This window comes from Rhinoraja longicauda, chromosome 7 (genome assembly GCF_053455715.1).
Source record: "Rhinoraja longicauda isolate Sanriku21f chromosome 7, sRhiLon1.1, whole genome shotgun sequence".
Taxonomy (NCBI): Eukaryota; Metazoa; Chordata; class Chondrichthyes; order Rajiformes; family Arhynchobatidae; genus Rhinoraja; species Rhinoraja longicauda.
The window spans coordinates 11480827-11501210 of NC_135959.1; the positions used below are offsets into that span (position 1 = coordinate 11480827).

General features: G+C 43.5%; 1 protein-coding gene across 4 annotated transcripts in view; it reads right to left on the reverse strand.

Moving 5' to 3' along the window:
- Positions 1–9618: 9618 nt before the first annotated feature.
- gabrg3 (gamma-aminobutyric acid type A receptor subunit gamma3) overlaps positions 9619–20384 on the reverse strand; it is a 474012-nt gene continuing 463246 nt past the window's right edge. For 3 of the 4 annotated variants that reach the window (XM_078402108.1, XM_078402109.1, XM_078402107.1), the window contains one exon: positions 11866–15262. In XM_078402108.1, the coding sequence (XP_078258234.1) occupies positions 14984–15262 (279 nt within the window). In that variant the 3' untranslated portion in view covers positions 11866–14983. Of the gene's footprint in view, positions 10420–11865; positions 15263–20384 lie in introns of those variants that run through there. The other variant, XR_013547454.1, reaches the window with a different exon arrangement.

Genomic DNA, 20384 nt, shown 5'->3' on the forward strand with positions numbered 1-20384 from the left:
GTTTGCATTACAATCCTTCCTACAGGGTTTGTAGGAAAGAACTGGCGATGCTGGTTTAATTCGAAGGTAGACACAAAATGCTGGAGTAACTCAGCGGGACAGGCAGCAACTCTGGAGAGAAGGAATGGGTGACGTTTCGGGTTGAGACCCTTCTTCAGACAGGGTGGTCTCTTATTCATCTTGGTGGGAGTTAGTACTCCATCCCACTGATTAACCTCGTGAACCTGCGCTCCACTGCCTCAATAGCGAGGACGTCCTTCCTCAAATTAGGAGACCAAAACTGCACACAATACTCCAGATGTGGTCTCACCAGGGCCCTGTACAACTGCAGAAGGACTTCTTTGCTCCTGTACTCAAATCCTCTCGTTATGAAGGCCAACATGGCATTAGCTTTCTTCATTGCCTGCTGTACCTGCACGCTTACTTTCAGTGACCGGTATACAAGGACACCAAGATCTCATTGCACTTCCCTTTACATAATCTGACACCATTGAGATAATAATCTGCCTCCTTATTTTTGCCACCAAAGTGGATAACCTCACATTTACCTATATTATACTGCATCTGCCATGTATCTGCCCATTCACTCAACCTGTCCAGGTCACCCTGCAACCTCCTAACATCCTCTTCGCAGTTCACACTGACACCCAGCTTTGTGTCATCCGCAAATTTGCTAGTGTTACTTCTAATTCCATCATCCAAATCATTAATATATATTGTAAATAGTTGCGGCCCCAGCACTGAGCCTTGCGGCACTCCACTCGCCACTGCCTGCCATTCTGAAAAGGACCCATTTATGCCTACTCTTTGCTTCCTGTCTGCCAACCAATTCTCTATCCATGTCAATACCCTACCCCCAATACCATGTGCCCCAATATTGCTCACCAACCTCCCGTGTGGTACCTTATCAAAGGCTTTCTGAAAGTCTAGATACAATACATCCACTGGCTTTCCTTCATCCATTTTACCTGTTACATCCTCAAAAAATTCCAGAAGATTAGTCAAGCAGGATTTCCCCTTCATAAATCCATGCTGACTTGGACAAATCCTTTTACTCTATCCAAATGCGCCATTATTACCTCTTCAATAATTGACTCCAGCATCTTCCCCATCACCGATGTCAGGCTAACTGGTCTGTAATTCCCTGTTTTCTCTCTCGTTCCTTTCTTGAAAAGTGGGATAACATTAGCTACTCTTCAATCCACAGGAACTGATCCTGAATCTATTGAACATTGGAAAATGATCACCAATGCGTGCACAATTTCTTGAGCCACCTCCTTGAGTACCCTGGGATGCAGACCATCAGGCCCTGGGGATTTATCAGCCCTCAGTCCCATCAGTTTACCCAATACTATTTCTCGCCTAATGCAAATTTCTTTCAGTTCCTCTGTCTCCCTTGATCGTCTGTGCACTAGTACATCTGGGAGATTGTTTGTGTCTTCCTTTGTGAAGACAGATCCGAAGTACCTGTTCAACTCTTCCGCCATTTCCTTGTTACCCATAATAATTTTACCCGTTTCTGCCTTCAAGGAACCCATATTTGTCTTTACTAATCTTTTTCTCTTAACATACCGTGATGTCTTGAGAGGTCGGGAGCTTTTCTCTTGAAGGTTGGGAGGTGTGAGTGCCGGAAATGAAGACAGAAAAGTTCTTGTTTTCAAACTTAAATTCCATATATTTAGTCTTTTCCAAAAACAGGTAAACTTAATTGTTTGCAGGCAGGTACACAAAACCAAAACAGGTAGTTAAATCAAAACTGTAGCTTGCTGCCTTCTTACAAAATATAACTCAGACACTACTTCTCTCACTGTCTGCTCCAGTCGTTGTCTCTCTTTTTAAATACACTGCTTCGCTTCCCTTTTAGCTCTCTCACTGAGGCAATCAGCTCATCTGGTTCAGCTGGGCAGCAATCAGTGTCAGCAGCAATCAGTGTCAGCAGCAATCAGTGTCAGCAGCAATCAGGCAGCCCTGCTGACTATGGGTTTTGTAGTCTTTTGCTGGCAGCCATGATGGTTTGTAGTCCTAGTTGCATCCACCGGGAGGAAATGTATCTCCCCTCTATGACTCTACCTCTCATGATATCACAATACCTAAAGAAGCTTTTACTGTCCTTCTTTATATTCTTGGCCAGCTTCACTTCGTACCTCAAATTTTCAGCCCGTATTGTCCTCTTTGCTATCATCTGTTGTCCTTTGACCACCACATTCAGGTACAGCATCTTCCAGCTGTTATCAGGCTGTTAAATGGGCCTCTCATATGCTAAGGCTGTATTCCCAGTCTCCCTCATTGAGTGTCTGTCACTTTTTTTTATCGGCCCGTTCTCTGTTTCTGTGACACTATATTCTGCACTCTGTTCATTTTTATCTTTGCGCCACCTGTTGTACTTTGGCATGGTTTGATTGGACTCATTCATGTATAGCATGATTTGACTGGGCTGCACACCTGTAAAAGTCTTTCATTCTACTTCGGAGCACGGGACAATAATAAAGCAGTCCAGGTCCACCACCAATTTTCCGGCACCCTTGGTTCCACAGCCTTGCCTGATTATCCATTTTGCCGGACCAACCGAGGTCACATAATAATAATAATTCATAGTAATAATAATGCGAGTTATTGTCCCCGCTCGACATGTTGATTTATCCAGAGAGCAAGAAAGGCAAAGACGGGAATGGTGAGCCCATGGTCACGGGCACACTACTTAAAGTCAAAGCACACAGCAAACCGAGCCCGGCTGCTGTTCAGGGACAGCTTTGCTGCGCTCTCCCTCTCTCCCCGAGCTGGACCTACTCATTTGATCTCAAACTACAGCCATCAGGCTATTAAACACCACAACCTCCAAATAAGCTCTGAACTACATAGACTTGGGGGATTGGTTTCGTCCTTTTGTACTATTATTGTTTGTTTTTTATGTGTACTTGTGTATCATATATACTGTATGATACTGTATATATATATATATATATATCTATATATACACACACACACACTGTAATATACTCTATGTATATATATACACGTGCGTGTGTGTGTATACATATATATATATGTGTGTGTGTGTAATATACACTGTAATAAACACTGTATGTATATATACACACATGTGTGTATATATATATATATATATATATATATATATATATATATACACACACATACATATATATATATATGCAATATACACTGTATGTATATATATATACATGTGTGTGTGTATATATATATATACACACACATACATATATATGCGTGTGTGTATGAATGTATATATGTGTGTATGTTTCTATATATATACAACAGAATATGTAAAGGTTGTGCACTGTAAACAATATAACAAGGGGAAAAAAGTTCATTGTGTGTATATGTACATAAGCACACATATATATACATACATACACATACACACATGTGTGTGTGCGCGTGTATGTATGTATATGTGTGTACGTGTACATACACACACACTGTATTTTTTTTCTTGTTTATTATATTGTTTACAGTGTGCTATGTTTACAAATTCTGTTGTGCTGCAGCAAGTAAGAGCTTCATTATTCTGTCATTGGGACATCTGATAATAAAACACTTTGACTCTTGACTCTTGACTCTTGAATCTTGCTATTCACAGCCTTGAGGCCCATATTCGCTCCCAATCGGATTTTATTTTTCAAAACATGAATAAAAGGCTTCCACTGATATTTCCAAAGACACGGGGAAGACGGGAGCACTCACATATGCTGCAGCTGCAAAGAATCATTTCCATGTCATTATTTTGTCCGGATTAAAGATGGTGTCGGATGATCAGTTGCCGGTGGTGGACCTGTACAATTACCAACGGAGTCAGAGTTACAGAATATAGTCAAGGCAGAGATTGATAGCCATTGAAAGTACAAGGAAGTCAACTAAAAATCTAGGGAAATGCAAGGGCATGATGTTGAGGCCAAGATCTAGATCCACTAGGTCTTATTGAGTGTGTCAGTAGGAGCTGCAGATGCTGGTTTAAACCGAAGATAGACACAAACAGCTGGAGTAACTCAGCGGGTCAGACAGCGTCTCTGGAGAAAAGGAATAGGTGACGTTTCAGGTCGAGACACTTCTTCAGAATTATTGAGTGCTGAACAAGCTCAAGTGGTTGGCTGGCCTACTCTTTCTTCTGCCCCTGACATTTGATATATTCTTATGGAACAAAAGCAGCTCTGGGGAAATTCCTAATTAAAATGTTCACTTTTTTACTTCAACTCAATTCTTCACACTCCAGTTTTCTTTTGAAGTTCCACTTTACTTCTCTCATTATTCTTAGTTGTGAAAAGTGTTTGAAATAATATTGTTCATTCTTCATCTCTTATTAAAAGCTTTCAATTTAGTCCATTTTGAAGGCTGCTTCTTTACAGCGAGCAAGGCCGCTTTTTCTTAAAACTCCAAACACATAAATCAGATGCTAATTTTAGTTTATTTTGGAGATACAGCCCGGAAACAGGTCCTTTGGCCTACCTTGTCAATTGGTGACCATCAAACACCCATTCACACTAGTTTTATGTTATCCCACGTTCCCATCAATTCCCGACACACTAGGGGCAATTTACCGAGGCCAATTAACCTACAAATCCGCACATCTTTGGGATGTGGAAGGATCCGGAACAAGGGGCCACAGTTTAAGAATAAGGGGTAGGCCATTTAGAACTGAGATGAGAAAAACTTTTTCAGTCAGAGAGTTGTGAATCTGTGGAATTCTCTGCCGCAGAAGGCAGTGGAGGCCAATTCTCTGAATGCATTCAAGAGAGAGCTGGATAGAGCTCTTAAGGATAGCAGAGTCAGGGGGTATGGGGAGAAGGCAGGAATGGGGTACTGATTGAGAATGATCAGCCATGATCACATTGAATGGCGGTGCTGGCTCGAAGGGCCGAATGGCCTCCTCCTGCACCTATTGTCTATTGTGTATTGAAATCGGACAACAGGACCAGCATGAAAACTCCACACAGACAGTCAGGATCGAACCTCTTCTCTACCGCTGTGAGGCAGCAGCTCTATTAGCTGCCCTTTGTCCTCCGTGGCACTCTGCAACATCTCAAAACATGAGAAACAAGCAGAAGTTTAAATTTGCTTAGAAAACCAATCTTGAGGAAACCAGCTATTAGACAAGCGATGTTGTTGAATCAAAAGCAGGTGTCACAATGAAGCAAAGAGATCATTTGTACAATCTCTATTCATAAAATAGTTTTATTTATTGTAAATACATTTCACTAAAACACTTATAAAGTGTATGGATAAAGTTAATAATTCTTAAACAGAAATGATAAAAACAAAGTTTGATTCTCTTTAGTGGCTTAATGACCTGTACAGTTGCCTTAACATTCAATACAGAAATAATTTATTAACCCTTTGAGCACTGAGTTTCTTTTGCTGCCTCTGGAGCGATGAATGTTTCCAGAATTTAATGTGCTGAATGTTATAAGTAGAATGGTAAAGGTGCATCATAAGGAACATTGTTTGGAGCTTGTTGAGGAAAGTAAAACCTGATAAGGGCTGGTGGACTCCAGATTCAGTGACATGGAACTGTTTCTTCAGAACAATGTGCCCCATTCCCTCTGAAGTGGAAAGACATTGCGACCATTTTTGTGTTGGCATATATCAGCCACAAATTGGCCCATTAGACTTGGGACAGTTAGGGTGCTTTGCAGCACTGCCCGGGAAACTCAGCCAAGGATCCCTTGTTAATGGTCACGCCTAGAACAACCGTGGCCTCATAACGCTGCTTGAACAGTTCTTTTTCAAGCAGTCTCATTTAGTTCAGTTTATTGTCAACTGTACCGAGGTACAGTGAAAAGCTCTCGTGGCGTGCTATCCAGTCAGCAGAAGGACAAGACATGATTACAATCGAGCCATTTGCAGTGTGTATAGACACATGAAAAGGGAATAACGTTCTGTGCAAGGTAAAGCCAGCAATGTCCGTCCAATCAGGGATCGTCCGAGGGTCACCAGAGAGGTAGATAGTAGTTCAGCGTTGCTCTCTGGTTGTGGTAGGACGATGCAGTTGCCTGATAACAGAAACCCTGGGAACGAAACTGCCCCATGCTTCCACAAACAGCAGTGGGAATGAGATCAGGATAGGTCTCTGTTATTTATTTCAACTTACCTGCACTACTCCAGGACCTCACTGGTCCCCTTCCACCATTCTCCTGACACTGACCCACGCTCATGTACTCTAGGCATACCTTCCCTACATGGCTTGTATACACTGGCATGTATATAAGGATGAAAGGAGATCTTATCGAAACGTATAAGATTATTAAGGGGTTGGACACGTTAGAGGCAGGAAACATGTTCCCAATGTTGGGGTAGTCCAGAACAAGGGGCCACAGTTTAAGAATAAGGGGTAGGCCATTTAGAACTGAGATGAGGAAAAACTTTTTCAGTCAGAGAGTTGTGAATCTGTGGAATTCTCTGCCTCAGAAGGCAGTGGAGGCCAATTCTCTGAATGCATTCAAGAGAGAGCTAGATAGAGCTCTTAAGGATAGCGGAGTCAGGATGTTTGGGGAGAAGGCAGGAACGGGGTACTGATTGAGAATGATCAGCCATGATCACATTGAATGACGGTGCTGGCTCGAAGGGCGAATGGCCTCCTCCTGCACCTATTGTCTATTGTCTATTGGCTCAATCCCGTGAGCCAGGATCCAATTTCCCTTCAGCATTGCCGAGATTGCCATCTCCAGGTACCACTCCACATCCCCCCCCACCCACCGCCCTAGCCCCCAACCTGGGTTCTCATCAAGCACTTAATAAACTGGCACCATCTACTCCCCCACAATCTCTAGTCCCAAGCTCCTGGGACTAATCCCAAGTTCACCTCATTTTTTCTGAACTCCACAGACTTTTACTGTGAATTATTCAAAGCCAACAACAATCATTCACCTATGGTGAGAGTTTGATGGCCCCGGGCCTGTGCTCGCTGAAGTTTCGAAGGACGAGGGGGGGACCTCATGGAAATTTACCGAATAGTGAAAGGCCTGGGCAGAGTGGATGTGGAGAGGAAGTTTCCACGAGTGGGAGAGTCTAGGACCAGAGGGCACAGCCTCAGAATAAAAGGACGTACCTTTACAAAGGAGATGAGGAGGAATTTCTGTAGTCAGAGGGCAGTAAATCTGTGGAATTCATTGTCACAGACGGCGGAGGAGGCCAAGTCAGTGGGGTAATTTTAAAGCGGAGATGGACAGATTCTTGATTAGTAAGGGGGGTCAGAGGTTATTGGGAGAAAGGAGGAGAATGGGGTTTGAGAGGGAAAGATAGATCAGCCATGATTGAATGGTGGAGTAGACTCGATGGGCCGAATTACATTATTCTGCTCCCAACACATTAACTAATGAACTCTATCATCCTTCAACATGACATTAATGATGCGAGTGAATATTTGGGGCATTTCTTACATTCCATGAATTGCACTTACAAGTGACGATAGATATCACCACGGATATAATTAATATATTGGGCTCTTTCTCTCCCACCTCTCTCCTCTCTCCTCCTCTCTCCTCCTTCCTCTCTGTCCATCACGGGGCGCCAATCGGATGAGACTATAATGCAAACAAAATGATCGGAACATATACCTTTCTTCAAGTGGTAATTGACATACGTGATTTAAAACTGATTCAACAACATCGCTTGTCTAATAGCTGGTTTCCTCAAGATTGGTTTTCTAAGCAAATTTAAACTTCTGCTTGTTTCTCATGTTTTGAGATGTTGCAGAGTGCCACGGAGGACAAAGGGCAGCTAATAGAGCTGCTGCCTCACAGCGGTAGAGAAGAGGTTCGATCCTGACTGTCTGTGTGGAGTTTTCATGCTGGTCCTGTTGTCCGATTTCAATAGACAATAGACAATAGGTGCAGGAGGAGGCCATTCGGCCCTTCGAGCAAGCACCGCCATTCAACATGAGAAACAAGCAGAAGTTTAAATTTGCTTAGAAAACCAATCTTGAGGAAACCAGCTATTAGACAAGCGATGTTGTTGAATCAAAAGCAGGTGTCACAATGAAGCAAAGAGATCATTTGTACAATCTCTATTCATAAAATAGTTTTATTTATTGTAAATACATTTCACTAAAACACTTATAAAGTGTATGGATAAAGTTAATAATTCTTAAACAGAAATGATAAAAACAAAGTTTGATTCTCTTTAGTGGCTTAATGACCTGTACAGTTGCCTTAACATTCAATACAGAAATAATTTATTAACCCTTTGAGCACTGAGTTTCTTTTGCTGCCTCGTCCATCGCTGTTCCATCCAGCGATGAATGTTTCCAGAATTTAATGTGCTGAATGTTATAAGTAGAATGGTAAAGGTGCATCATAAGGAACATTGTTTGGAGCTTGTTGAGGAAAGTAAAACCTGATAAGGGCTGGTGGACTCCAGATTCAGTGACATGGAACTGTTTCTTCAGAACAATGTGCCCCATTCCCTCTGAAGTGGAAAGACATTGCGACCATTTTTGTGTTGGCATATATCAGCCACAAATTGGCCCATTAGACTTGGGACAGTTAGGGTGCTTTGCAGCACTGCCCGGGAAACTCAGCCAAGGATCCCTTGTTAATGGTCACGCCTAGAACAACCGTGGCCTCATAACGCTGCTTGAACAGTTCTTTTGCAAGCAGTCTCATTTAGTTCAGTTTATTGTCAACTGCACCGAGGTACAGTGAAAAGCTCTCGTGGCGTGCTATCCAGTCAGCAGAAGGACAAGACATGATTACAATCGAGCCATTTGCAGTGTGTATAGACACATGAAAAGGGAATAACGTTCTGTGCAAGGTAAAGCCAGCAATGTCCGTCCAATCAGGGATCGTCCGAGGGTCACCAGAGAGGTAGATAGTAGTTCAGCGCTGCTCTCTGGTTGTGGTAGGACGATGCAGTTGCCTGATAACAGAAACCGTGGGAACGAAACTGCCCCATGCTTCCACAAACAGCAGTGGGAATGAGATCAGGATAGGTCTCTGTTATTTATTTCAACTTACCTGCACTACTCCAGGACCTCACTGGTCCCCTTCCACCATTCTCCTGACACTGACCCACGCTCATGTACTCTAGGCGTACCTTCCCTACATGGCTTGTATACACTGGCTTGTATATAAGGATGAAAGGAGATCTTATCGAAACGTATAAGATTATTAAGGGGTTGGACACGTTAGAGGCAGGAAACATGTTCCCAATGTTGGGGGAGTCCAGAACAAGGGGCCACAGTTTAAGAATAAGGGGTAGGCCATTTAGAACTGAGATGAGGAAAAACTTTTTCAGTCAGAGAGTTGTGAATCTGTGGAATTCTCTGCCTCAGAAGGCAGTGGAGGCCAATTCTCTGAATGCATTCAAGAGAGAGCTAGATAGAGCTCTTAAGGATAGCGGAGTCAGGATGTTTGGGGAGAAGGCAGGAACGGGGTACTGATTGAGAATGATCAGCCATGATCACATTGAATGACGGTGCTGGCTCGAAGGGCGAATGGCCTCCTCCTGCACCTATTGTCTATTGTCTATTGGCTCAATCCCGTGAGCCAGGATCCAATTTCCCTTCAGCATTGCCGAGATTGCCATCTCCAGGTACCACTCCACATCCCCCCCCACCCACCGCCCTAGCCCCCAACCTGGGTTCTCATCAAGCACTTAATAAACTGGCACCATCTACTCCCCCACAATCTCTAGTCCCAAGCTCCTGGGACTAATCCCAAGTTCACCTCATTTTCTCTGAACTCCACAGACTTTTACTGTGAATTATTCAAAGCCAACAACAATCATTCACCTATGGTGAGAGTTTGATGGCCCCGGGCCTGTGCTCGCTGAAGTTTCGAAGGACGAGGGGGGGACCTCATGGAAATTTACCGAATAGTGAAAGGCCTGGGCAGAGTGGATGTGGAGAGGAAGTTTCCACGAGTGGGAGAGTCTAGGACCAGAGGGCACAGCCTCAGAATAAAAGGACGTACCTTTAGAAAGGAGATGAGGAGGAATTTCTGTAGTCAGAGGGCAGTAAATCTGTGGAATTCATTGTCACAGATGGCGGAGGAGGCCAAGTCAGTGGGGTAATTTTAAAGTGGAGATGGACAGATTCTTGATTAGTAAGGGGGGTCAGAGGTTATTGGGAGAAAGGAGGAGAATGGGGTTTGAGAGGGAAAGATAGACCAGCCATGATTGAATGGTGGAGTAGACTCGATGGGCCGAATTACATTATTCTGCTCCCAACACATTAACTAATGAACTCTATCATCCTTCAACATGACATTAATGATGCGAGTGAATATTTGGGGCATTTCTTACATTCCATGAATTGCACTTACAAGTGACGATAGATATCACCACGGATATAATTAATATATTGGGCTCTTTCTCTCCCACCTCTCTCCTCTCTCCTCCTCTCTCCTCCTTCCTCTCTGTCCATCACGGGGCGCCAATCGGATGAGACTATAATGCAAACAAAATGATCGGAACATATACCTTTCTTCAAGTGGTAATTGACATGCGTGATTTAAAACTGGATCTTTTCTTGGGGAGTTGCCGTAGTGATTAACTCTACTGCAAGAACTCACAACACCGCAAACGTGATATAAGCTTGATTCCTTCTCTCCCCGAGATGCTGACTGACCCGCCGAGTTACTCCAACATTTTGTGTCTACCAACAGTTCTACGAGAGTCATTTTATGGGCAGAAGGGTGCAGAATTTGAGGGGCAAGGTTGAATGGAGATGTACAGGGCAAGTTTTTTTTTACACAGAGAGTGTTGAGTGCCTGGAAGGTGCTGCTGTGGGTGGTGGTGAATGCGGACGTGATAGTGGTATCTCGAGAATTTTAGATTGGCACATGGACATGCAGGGTATGGAGTTATATGGATCACATGCAGGGATGCACATCACATGAAGCAAAATTAATTCTAATTACAGCACAAAGAATAATTATACTAATGGGATGGCACAAAAGATTGGCATCATATTCAGCATGGACATTGTGGGCCAAAGGGCCTGGTCCTGTAATGTGCTGTTTTATATAAACAAAAATGGTGGATGCCTTTAGATATGTGTAAAATGATAAAGATTAAAAAGCCAGAGGCACCCAAGATTTTGAATTGTCGAGTGAGTTCAGGTGATGGAATTAAGATTTTGATAGTAATATTGAAAATGAAGTGGGGAACAGTTGTAGAGCCATTGTGGCACAGAATACGGCCATTCAGTCCTTATGTAGAGCAATCCACCAATATCATTCACCCACCCTACAGGCTATCTCTGGGTCATGAACACCTGACGCCTATGTCCGTACGAACAAGCTCTGATAATATTATTCAGTGCGTTTTTTTGTGTGTATGTCCGGTACAACATTACTTGCACCTCTAAAAAATTATACATCATCATTTAAATGTCTGGCCAACTTGACATGTAGTTTTATTAAAGGTGTGTACCGGCACTTCTTAGTCCACATAAAAAAAGCACTGGTATCATTCCAATAAATGTACATTCCTGTGAGCGGCAGAATTATTTACCTCCCATTCTCTCCACTTTTAGAAATAGCCAGACCTCCGCAGTCTCATGGGCTTTTGATGCCATTCAATAGACAATAGGCAATAGACAATAGGTGCAGGAGGAGGCCATTCAGCCCTTCGAGCCAGCACCGCCATTCAATGAGATCATGGCTGATCATTCTCAATCAGTACCCCGTTCCTGCCTTCTCCCCATACCCCCTGACTCTGCTATCCTTAAGAGCTCTATCTAGCTCTCTCTTGAATGCATTCAGAGAATTGGCCTCCACTGCCTTCTGAGGCAGAGAATTCCACAGATTCACAACTCTCTGACTGAAAAAGTTTTTCCTCATCTCAGTTCTAAACGGTCTACCCCTTATACTTAAACTGTGGCCCCTTGTTCTGGACTCCCACAACATTGGGAACATGTTTCCTGCCTCTAACGTGTCCAACCCCTTAATAATCTTATACTTTTCGATAAGATCTCCTCTAAATTCCCTCCTTCTAAATTCCAGTGTATACAAGCCTAGTCGCTCCAGTCTTTCATGACGTATGGAGGTATTGTGACCATATCGAGTGGTATTTGTCTATTTTCCAATTTACAGACAAAATCAACCTGTGGACATCTATTAAAAAGGCACCAGTTTTTTTTACTCGGGGATGGTCTGTATACCAGTAATCTGGCACATGCCTTTCCAATCTCCTTTTAAAATTGTTATTTATCTCCACTTGTGTCATTTTCATGGGCAGGGGATCCAGGTAATTACTGTTCATTGCTTGTGCATCACGATGCAGGCTTGTGTGCGTATAACGATGCATAAAGCAGAGCAAGGGAGGGTCGGTCCGATGGACCATCGACGATATGTGCACGTGTGTGTACACGTGTTGGTCTCTGTGTGCTTGTGCTCATACGTTTGTCCATGTGTTTGTGGTTAAAACAGTAGCACTGGGCACGTTGCCCCAATTAAGCAAACTACTCACACATATGGGTCAATGTAGTGTGCCTGGGCACTTGGGAGCTCGACTGGAGAAATGCACTGTGCTGCTGGAAAAGCCAATGCAAGGTTGCTTCAGAGTAACACTGAGGGGGGGGGTCATAGCACATAGAACAGTACAGCACAGGAACAGGCTCTTCGACCCATAAAGTCCATGCTGAGCATGATGCCAAGACCAACTCTCATCTCCCTGCACATAATCCATATCACTCCATTCCCTGCATATCCGTGTGCCTATCCAAACGTCCCTTAAATTCCACTATTGTATCTGTTTCAACCGCCACTGACAGCATTGTGTTCCAGGTGCTCACCACCCCCTGTGTAAAAAATGTTCACCACACACCTCCTTTAAATTTTGTCCCTCTCACGTTAACACAACGGATATTTATATCCTGGGAAAAAGGTTCTGACTGTCTGCCCTCTCAATGTCTCTCATCATTTTATATACTTCTATCAGGTCTCCCTTCAACCTCCAGTGTTCCAGAGACAATCCAAGTCTGTCCCACCTCTCCTTGTAGCTAATGCCCCTAATCCATTCTGATAAACCTCCTCTGCATGCTTTCCACAGCCTCCGGTAATCCTTCCTGTAATCAGTCGACCATAAGTGCACACAGTACTCCAAATGCGGCCTAGCCAAAGTTCGATAAAGCTGCATCATTACTTCCTACTAATCATCTACACAAAAACGCACACACAAACACACACACACACACACACATACGCACGCACACACACAGATTACTTATTTAGAAATTATTTCAGGAAATAATTATTTTCCATTTTGCATTTTTCCGATTCTTGCCTCTTATTGCCTCAGGGTATAATACACAAGCATTGGGAGACATCTGGGTCCCTGTCCAAACACCAACCCATATCAATGTAAGTCACTCACAACTGTGGGAGTCACTTTATCCAGTTATTTTTACACCAGCAAGATATTGAATCTCACATAAGTAAACAGAAAAAACACTCAATAAGTCTGGCAGCATATGTGGAAAGAGAAACATAGCTATTACTTCAGACCAAACACTCTTTGTCGGATCATCCACTCTGATAAGGTGTCTTCAACCTGAAAAATTAACTGTTTTAATTTCCACAGGTGTTGCCGAACCTGCTGAACGCTTTCATTTAATTTCTATTATTATTTCAAAATTTCCAGCAACTCCAATTTTCTTTTGATTCTCATTGAATTTCACATTTTGATTCATGTGGATTAACGGTAAATCACTAGTCATCGGTGAACATAACTTTTCTTACGCACATTTTTCATCTGTTTAATATTTTAGTTAGCAACATCTTCTTCGTTCCGTCTTCTTCTGCCTCCATTTCCGTTGTGCATTCTGTGGCTTTGAGAGCTTAGAGGTTTGATATTTCTCAAGGTGATTCCTGGTATGGTCAATATGAGGAAAACATTGGTAATAGTTGAGCTATTGTTTCATTTGGAGAAATTGTTTCAATAGTTTTCCTATTCTCTGTGCCTCTTTGTCCACTTGGGTGGAATGACTTTGCATGATATCTTTATATCATGCCATTGGACTAATCACTTCATTCTATCAAGGCCCAGAAACACTTTGGTGATGTGGGGGGATGTTCCTTTGCTTTACTGAAAAAGCTCTTGAATTTACCAAAACATGGTCTTAGACGTTTTTAAAATCTGGTTGTGTGAAAGCGAACTCAGTCCTCAAAGGGTTAAGCAGAATTGTCATCATAGCGAAGAATGAATGAATGGAGAATGAACCACCTTTTACCTAGTTAATGTTTCATCAATATTTTCAGCTAGTTTAACTCGGTCACCTCTAGCATCATACTACCAAAGTGAACCCACATAATATGAAGTGCTGTATAAGTTTCCAAACAGTCTAATACATTGTTAACCCAACATTGTTTTGAAGTTTTGTTCATGAACAAACACAGCATACACCTAGTTTTATTTTCCCCAAAGAAAACTTTGCGTTAACCTGTCGACACCTCTGGATTTGGCCGTGTCAGATTCAAATGGGTTGACATGAACCATTTGTAATTTAGACAGAAAAGGGAATCTTTTCATTCGTTGCTTGGGAAATGCCTTAATTTACTCTAATTAGCTCTGTAAGAGGAATATGCATCGGCCTCGTTTGCTTGTAGCTAACTCTTTACTTTTCTTCATGCAACTATTTAAAAATCAAGGCTCTTCTGACCATCCAGCAAACTTGAGAATAGTTACTATAAAATTGCTGCTGATTGTAAAACCAAGACTACAATTCATCGTGTCAATGGGATCGGTCTGTTCACTTCAAGATCCTCAAAATAATGCTTCAACGGACCGCCGTGGAGAGTCACCTGGTCAGGTATATATACACCTTCTGCTCTTGGTCTCCATCCGCCATTTTGTTTACGTTTGGCATTCATGTAAAGGGAGTAAACGTAAAGAACTGATGCCGCTTCATCTCAGGTAGTTTCCACTTTTCTGACAAGATCCAGAGATATATATCAGAGTTACGGGGCAAGTGTCAATGAAGGAAGTCTTCACCGGTACAGGCGGAAACTTAAAGGTAGAGGTATCCGACCCAGTAGATGAGGTTAAATAGCAAAAATGTCGTAGGAAAGAACACACGTGAATATGTGTCCAATTTCAAGATATCTACGTGGATCCGCCCTTTTCGCCACAGACCGGATTTGCACTCCTTGTAACAGCAGAAGAAGCTTTGACAGTCTTTACCATCCAGGCATTCATAGACGCAGGCTTCCTCAAAGTCCTGCCAGTACATTGAATTGTTTATGGTAATGACTGACGAGGATGGCCCCAGGTTCAGCACAGAATGGTTCTGGAATGAAGAAATAAGCCAGATTTTGAATTACGCTCATCGGAACAGTAAGCCCCACCCCCTCATGGAGTCATTCAGCACAGAAACATGGCCTTTTGGCCCAGCATGACTACCAAGTACCGCTCCATACTAACCCCCTTTGACAGCACTCGGTCAGTTGCCTACTATACCTTTGGTGATTTAGGTGTCCATCCAAATACTTCTCAAATGTTGTTGGAATTCATGCCTCCATTGCACATTTTGGCTGTGTGCCCCAGGTTTTAAGAACCGTTTTGGTGAGAAATATCTTTGTCATTTCCCATTTAAATCTCTTGCTCCTTTCCCTAAACCCATGCCCTCTAATTTTAGAGACCTCTACCATGGGGTAGAGACCTCTACCATACTGTCCACCCCTTTTCATTCCATATACCTTTTCCAAAACGTTTCAGATTTCCTAAATTGATAATCGCAGTGGCGCAGCCGGTAGAACTGCTGACTCACAGCGCCAGAGACCCGGTTTCGATCCTGACCTTGGGTGCTGTCTGTGTGGAGTTTGCACGTTCTCCCTGTGAGTTTTTTTCTCTGGGTGTTCCGGTTTTCTCCCACATCCCAAAGACACGCGAGTTTGTAGGTTTAATTGCTGCTGTAAATTGCCCCTTAGCATGTAGAGAGTGGATGCGAAAGTGGGATAGCATAGGACTGATGTGAACTGGTAACCAATGATCAGCATGGACTCGATGGCACGAAGGGACTGTTCCCATGCTGTATCTTTCAATCAATCAAAACCTGTTCCATTTTAACATTCTACTTCATCTTGAAAATCTTAGCTACATGTAGATTGATATACTCTGTGCTAAACAGCTGACTGTACACTGCTAATTTTTCTACCTGCTTTTTATTGTATTTTATTATTTAATTGTTCACAGGGTTTGGACAACACCAGCAAGACAATATCTATTGCCCATCCCCAATTGCCCCTAACTAAGTTAAGAGTCAACAACCATTTAGGGCTGAGATGAGGGAAAACTTTTTCATCCAGAGAGTTGTGAGTCAGTGGAATTCTCTGCCACAAAAGGCAGTGGAGGCCAATTCACTGGATGTTTTCAAGAGAGAGTTAGATATAGCTCTTCGGGCCACCAGAATCAAGGTATATGGGGAGAAAGCAGGAACGGGGTACTGATTTTGGATGATCAGCCATGATCATATTGAATGGCGGTGCTGGCTCAAAGTGCCGAATGGCCTACTCCTGCACCTATTTACTATGTTTTATATTGTGTCATGTGTAGGTGAGAGTGGGGAAAGATAGCAGATTTCCTTGCTTGAAGGGATCTTATCGAAACGTATAAGATTATTAAGGGGTTGGACACGTTAGAGGCAGGAAACATGTTCCCAAAGTTGTGGGAGTCCAGAACAAGGGGCCACAGTTTAAGAATAAGGGGTAGGCCATTTCGAACGGAGATGAGGAAAAACTTTTTCAGTCAGACAGTTGTGAATCTGTGGAATTCTCTGCCTCAGAAGGCAGTGGAGGCCAATTCTCTGAATTCATTCAAGAGAGAGCTAGATAAAGCTCTTAAGGATAGCGGAGTCAGGGGGTATGGGGAGAAGGCAGGAATGGGGTACTGATTGAGAATGATCAGCCATGATCACATTGAATGGCGGTGCTGGCTCGAAGGGCTGAATGACCTACTCCTGCACCTATTGTCTATTGTCTATTGTAAGACATTGGACTATATGAGTATTTAAATAACAAGCAGTAGTTTCATTACCATCATTACTGATGTAAGCTTTTTAATTACAATTCATTTAATGTGTAGTTATATTCCCCAGCTGCCCTGGTAGGATATGAACTCAAGACATGAATCAGTAGTCCTTTGGATTTGAGTCCGGTAACTTAACCATTATGCCACTACTCCTTGACATTTGCAAAAAGAATCAATGCAAGAAGTTGTTTTGTACTTGGTTTATGCTCATTACATTTATAGACAGCAAACAACAAGTGCACATCTTTCGGGGCTATAAAGCTATAAACCATACTGATAAATTATAAGCAAAACCACCATCTCAGTGGAAGATTAAGACCTTGCCCTTTCATAACCTGCTTCATGTTCCAGCCTATATTCAAAGTAAACAATATTTGCCTTGACTAACATGTTAGTTAAAGGATGATTCTTCAATCCCACTCCTGCAAGACACAGCTCTTATGATCAGGGGTGGCTAGGCTGGGGAAGTGGAGATATAACTAGGGTGGCACGGTGGCACAGCGGTAGAGTCGCTGCCTTACAGCGCTTACAGCGCCAGAGACCTGGGTTCGAACCCATCCACGGGTGCTGTCTGTATGGAGTTTGTACATTCTCCTCGTGACCGCGTGGGTTTTCTCCAAGATTTTCGGTTTCCTCCCACACTCCAAAGACGCACAGGTTTGTAGGTCAATCGGCTTGGTATAAATGTGAATTGTCCCCAGTGTTAATGTGTGGAGATCGCTGGTCAGTGTGGACTCGATGGGCCGAAGGGCCTGTTTCCACTCCGTATGTCCAAAACTAAAAAACTAAAACTAAAACCCTGTGGCCCAGTCAGTAACTCAGGTACTTTCCAGTCATGGCTTCCCTGCTAACCGTGTGTGTTTAGTCATAGAGTGATGCAGCATGAAAACAGCCCTTCAGCCCAATTTGCCCACACTGACCAACACGCCCCACTAGTCCCACTTACCTGCATTTGCCCATATCCCTTAAACATGTCTAATTGCTTCTTAAATGTTGTGCTAGTCCCTGTCTCAACTACCTCCTCCAACAGCTCACCATCCATCCACCACCCTTTGCATGAAAAAATTACCCCTCAGATTCCTATAAAACTTTTTGGATTTTTAGATTTAGAGATACAGCGCGGAAACAGGCCCTTCGGCCCACTGTGTCCGCGCCGCCCAGCGATCCCCGCACATTAACACTATCCTACACACACTAGGACAATTTTTACTTAAAAAAAAAAAAGATTAACCCAGCCAATTAACCTACATACCTGTACGTCTTTGGAGTGTGGGAGGAGCAGAGGATCTCGGAGAAAACCCACGCAGGTCACGGGGAGAACATACAAACTCCGTACAGACGGCGCCCGTAGTCAGGATCGAACCTGAGTCTCCGGCGCTGCATTCGCTGTAAGGCAGCAACTCTACCGCTGCGCCACCGTGCCGCCCGTTCCCCCTTCACCTTAAACCCATGGCCTCTGGTTCTTGATTTCCCCCACTTTGGGCAAAAGACGCTGTGTGTCCACCAATTTATTCCTCTCATGATTTCATACACTTCTATAAGATCATCTCTCATCTTCCTGCGCTCCAGCGATTATATAGAGTCCCAGCCTTCTCAAACTCTCTCTATAGCTCGGACCATTGAGTCTTGGCAACATCCCTGTAAATCTTCTCTCACTCTTTCCAACATTTTCACCTTTTCCAACATCTTTCCTGTAACATGATGCCCAGAACTGAACTGAACTAAATGTTCTAAATTTAGTAGAACTAAATGTGGTCGAACTGCAACATGACCTCCCAACTTCTATTCTCAATGCTCAGCCTGATGAAGGCCAATGTGCCAAAAGCCTTTTTGACCACCCCATCTACCTGTGACGCCACCTTCAAGGAACTATGCACTTGCATTCCTAGTTTGTGGGATTTTGTTTTATCAGAGCTTTGTCATCGTAGAACGACAAAAAAAATTAGCATCTTCCAAACAGAGAAATCAGTGGATTGAAAATTGAAAATAAATATCCCCCCCCCTATGTTCCATACAATTCCTGATTCATTATTTTACATGCTTTGATATTCTTCTTGCTGTCAGTTTCTTCTCTATTTTGAATTTGACCTAATTTGATCAATAATAAAGAATGCTCTCACATACAACTCCCCGTGATTCCTATTAATTTTAGTTTTATAGACACCGCATGGAAACGGGCCATACGGCCAACAGAATCCATGCTGAACATCGATCACCCATTCACACCAGTACTATGCTATACCACTTTCGCGTCCATTCCCTACACACCAGGGGGAGTTTTACAGAGGCCTATTAATGTACAAACCTGCAAGTCTGTGGGATTTGGGAGAAAACCGGAGCACCCGGAGGAAACCCCTATGGTCACAGAGAGACCATGCAAACTCCAAACAGACAGAATCTCTAAGGTTAGGGTCTGGCGCTGTGAAGCAGCAGCTCGACCACTGCACCACTGTTCCGCCCTGTTAGTGGTGTAGGTTAATCAATAATCAGAGACAGGAACAAAGAGGAAAATATTATGGGACAGGGGATGCATCTGTGGCCCCCCGTGAAGTCTACCACCCAAAGCCAAAACAATTAGGCCACACCGCCCTTCCGCTAACCACCTGCAGGGTTTCCTATAAGGCAGAGTCATACAGCTTTCCAACTTCTATACTCATACCCTGACTGATGAAGGCCAATGTACTGAAAGGAATCTTGACCACCCATTCTACCCGTGACACCACTTTCAAGGAACTATGTACCTGCACTCCTTGATCCCTCTACACTACAACACTCACTACCCAATACACTAATAAAGTGGCACGGTGGCGCAGCGGTAGAGTTACTGCTTTATAGCACCAGAGAGAAGGGTTCGATCCTGACAACGGGCGCTGTCTGTGCGGAGTTTGTTACGTTCTCCCTGCGAAAACCCAGGTGGGTTTTCTCTGGGTGTTCCGGTTTCCTCCCACACTTCAAAGTCATACAGGTTTGTAGGTTAATTGGCTTGGTAGAATTGTAAATTGTCCCTAATGTATGTAGGATAATGTTAATGTGCAGGGATCGCTAGGGAACTCAGCGGGTCAGGCAGCACCTCTGGAGAAAAGGGATGGGTGACGTTTAGGGTCGGGACCCTTATTCAGACAGTCTGAAAGTTTGAAGAAGGGCTCCCGACCTACAACATCGCCCATCCTTTTTTCTCCAGAGATGCTGCCTGGCTCACTGACGTACTGCAGCACCTTGTGTCCATCTTTAACTTACCAGTTTGCATGTCTTTAGGATTTGGGAGGAGGCCAGAGCATCTGGAGGAAACCCACAACCTACGCCTTCACAGGGAAACCATGCAAACTGCACTCAGACAGCGGTGGAGGTTAGGATTGAACCTGGGTTGCTGGAGCTCTGAGGCA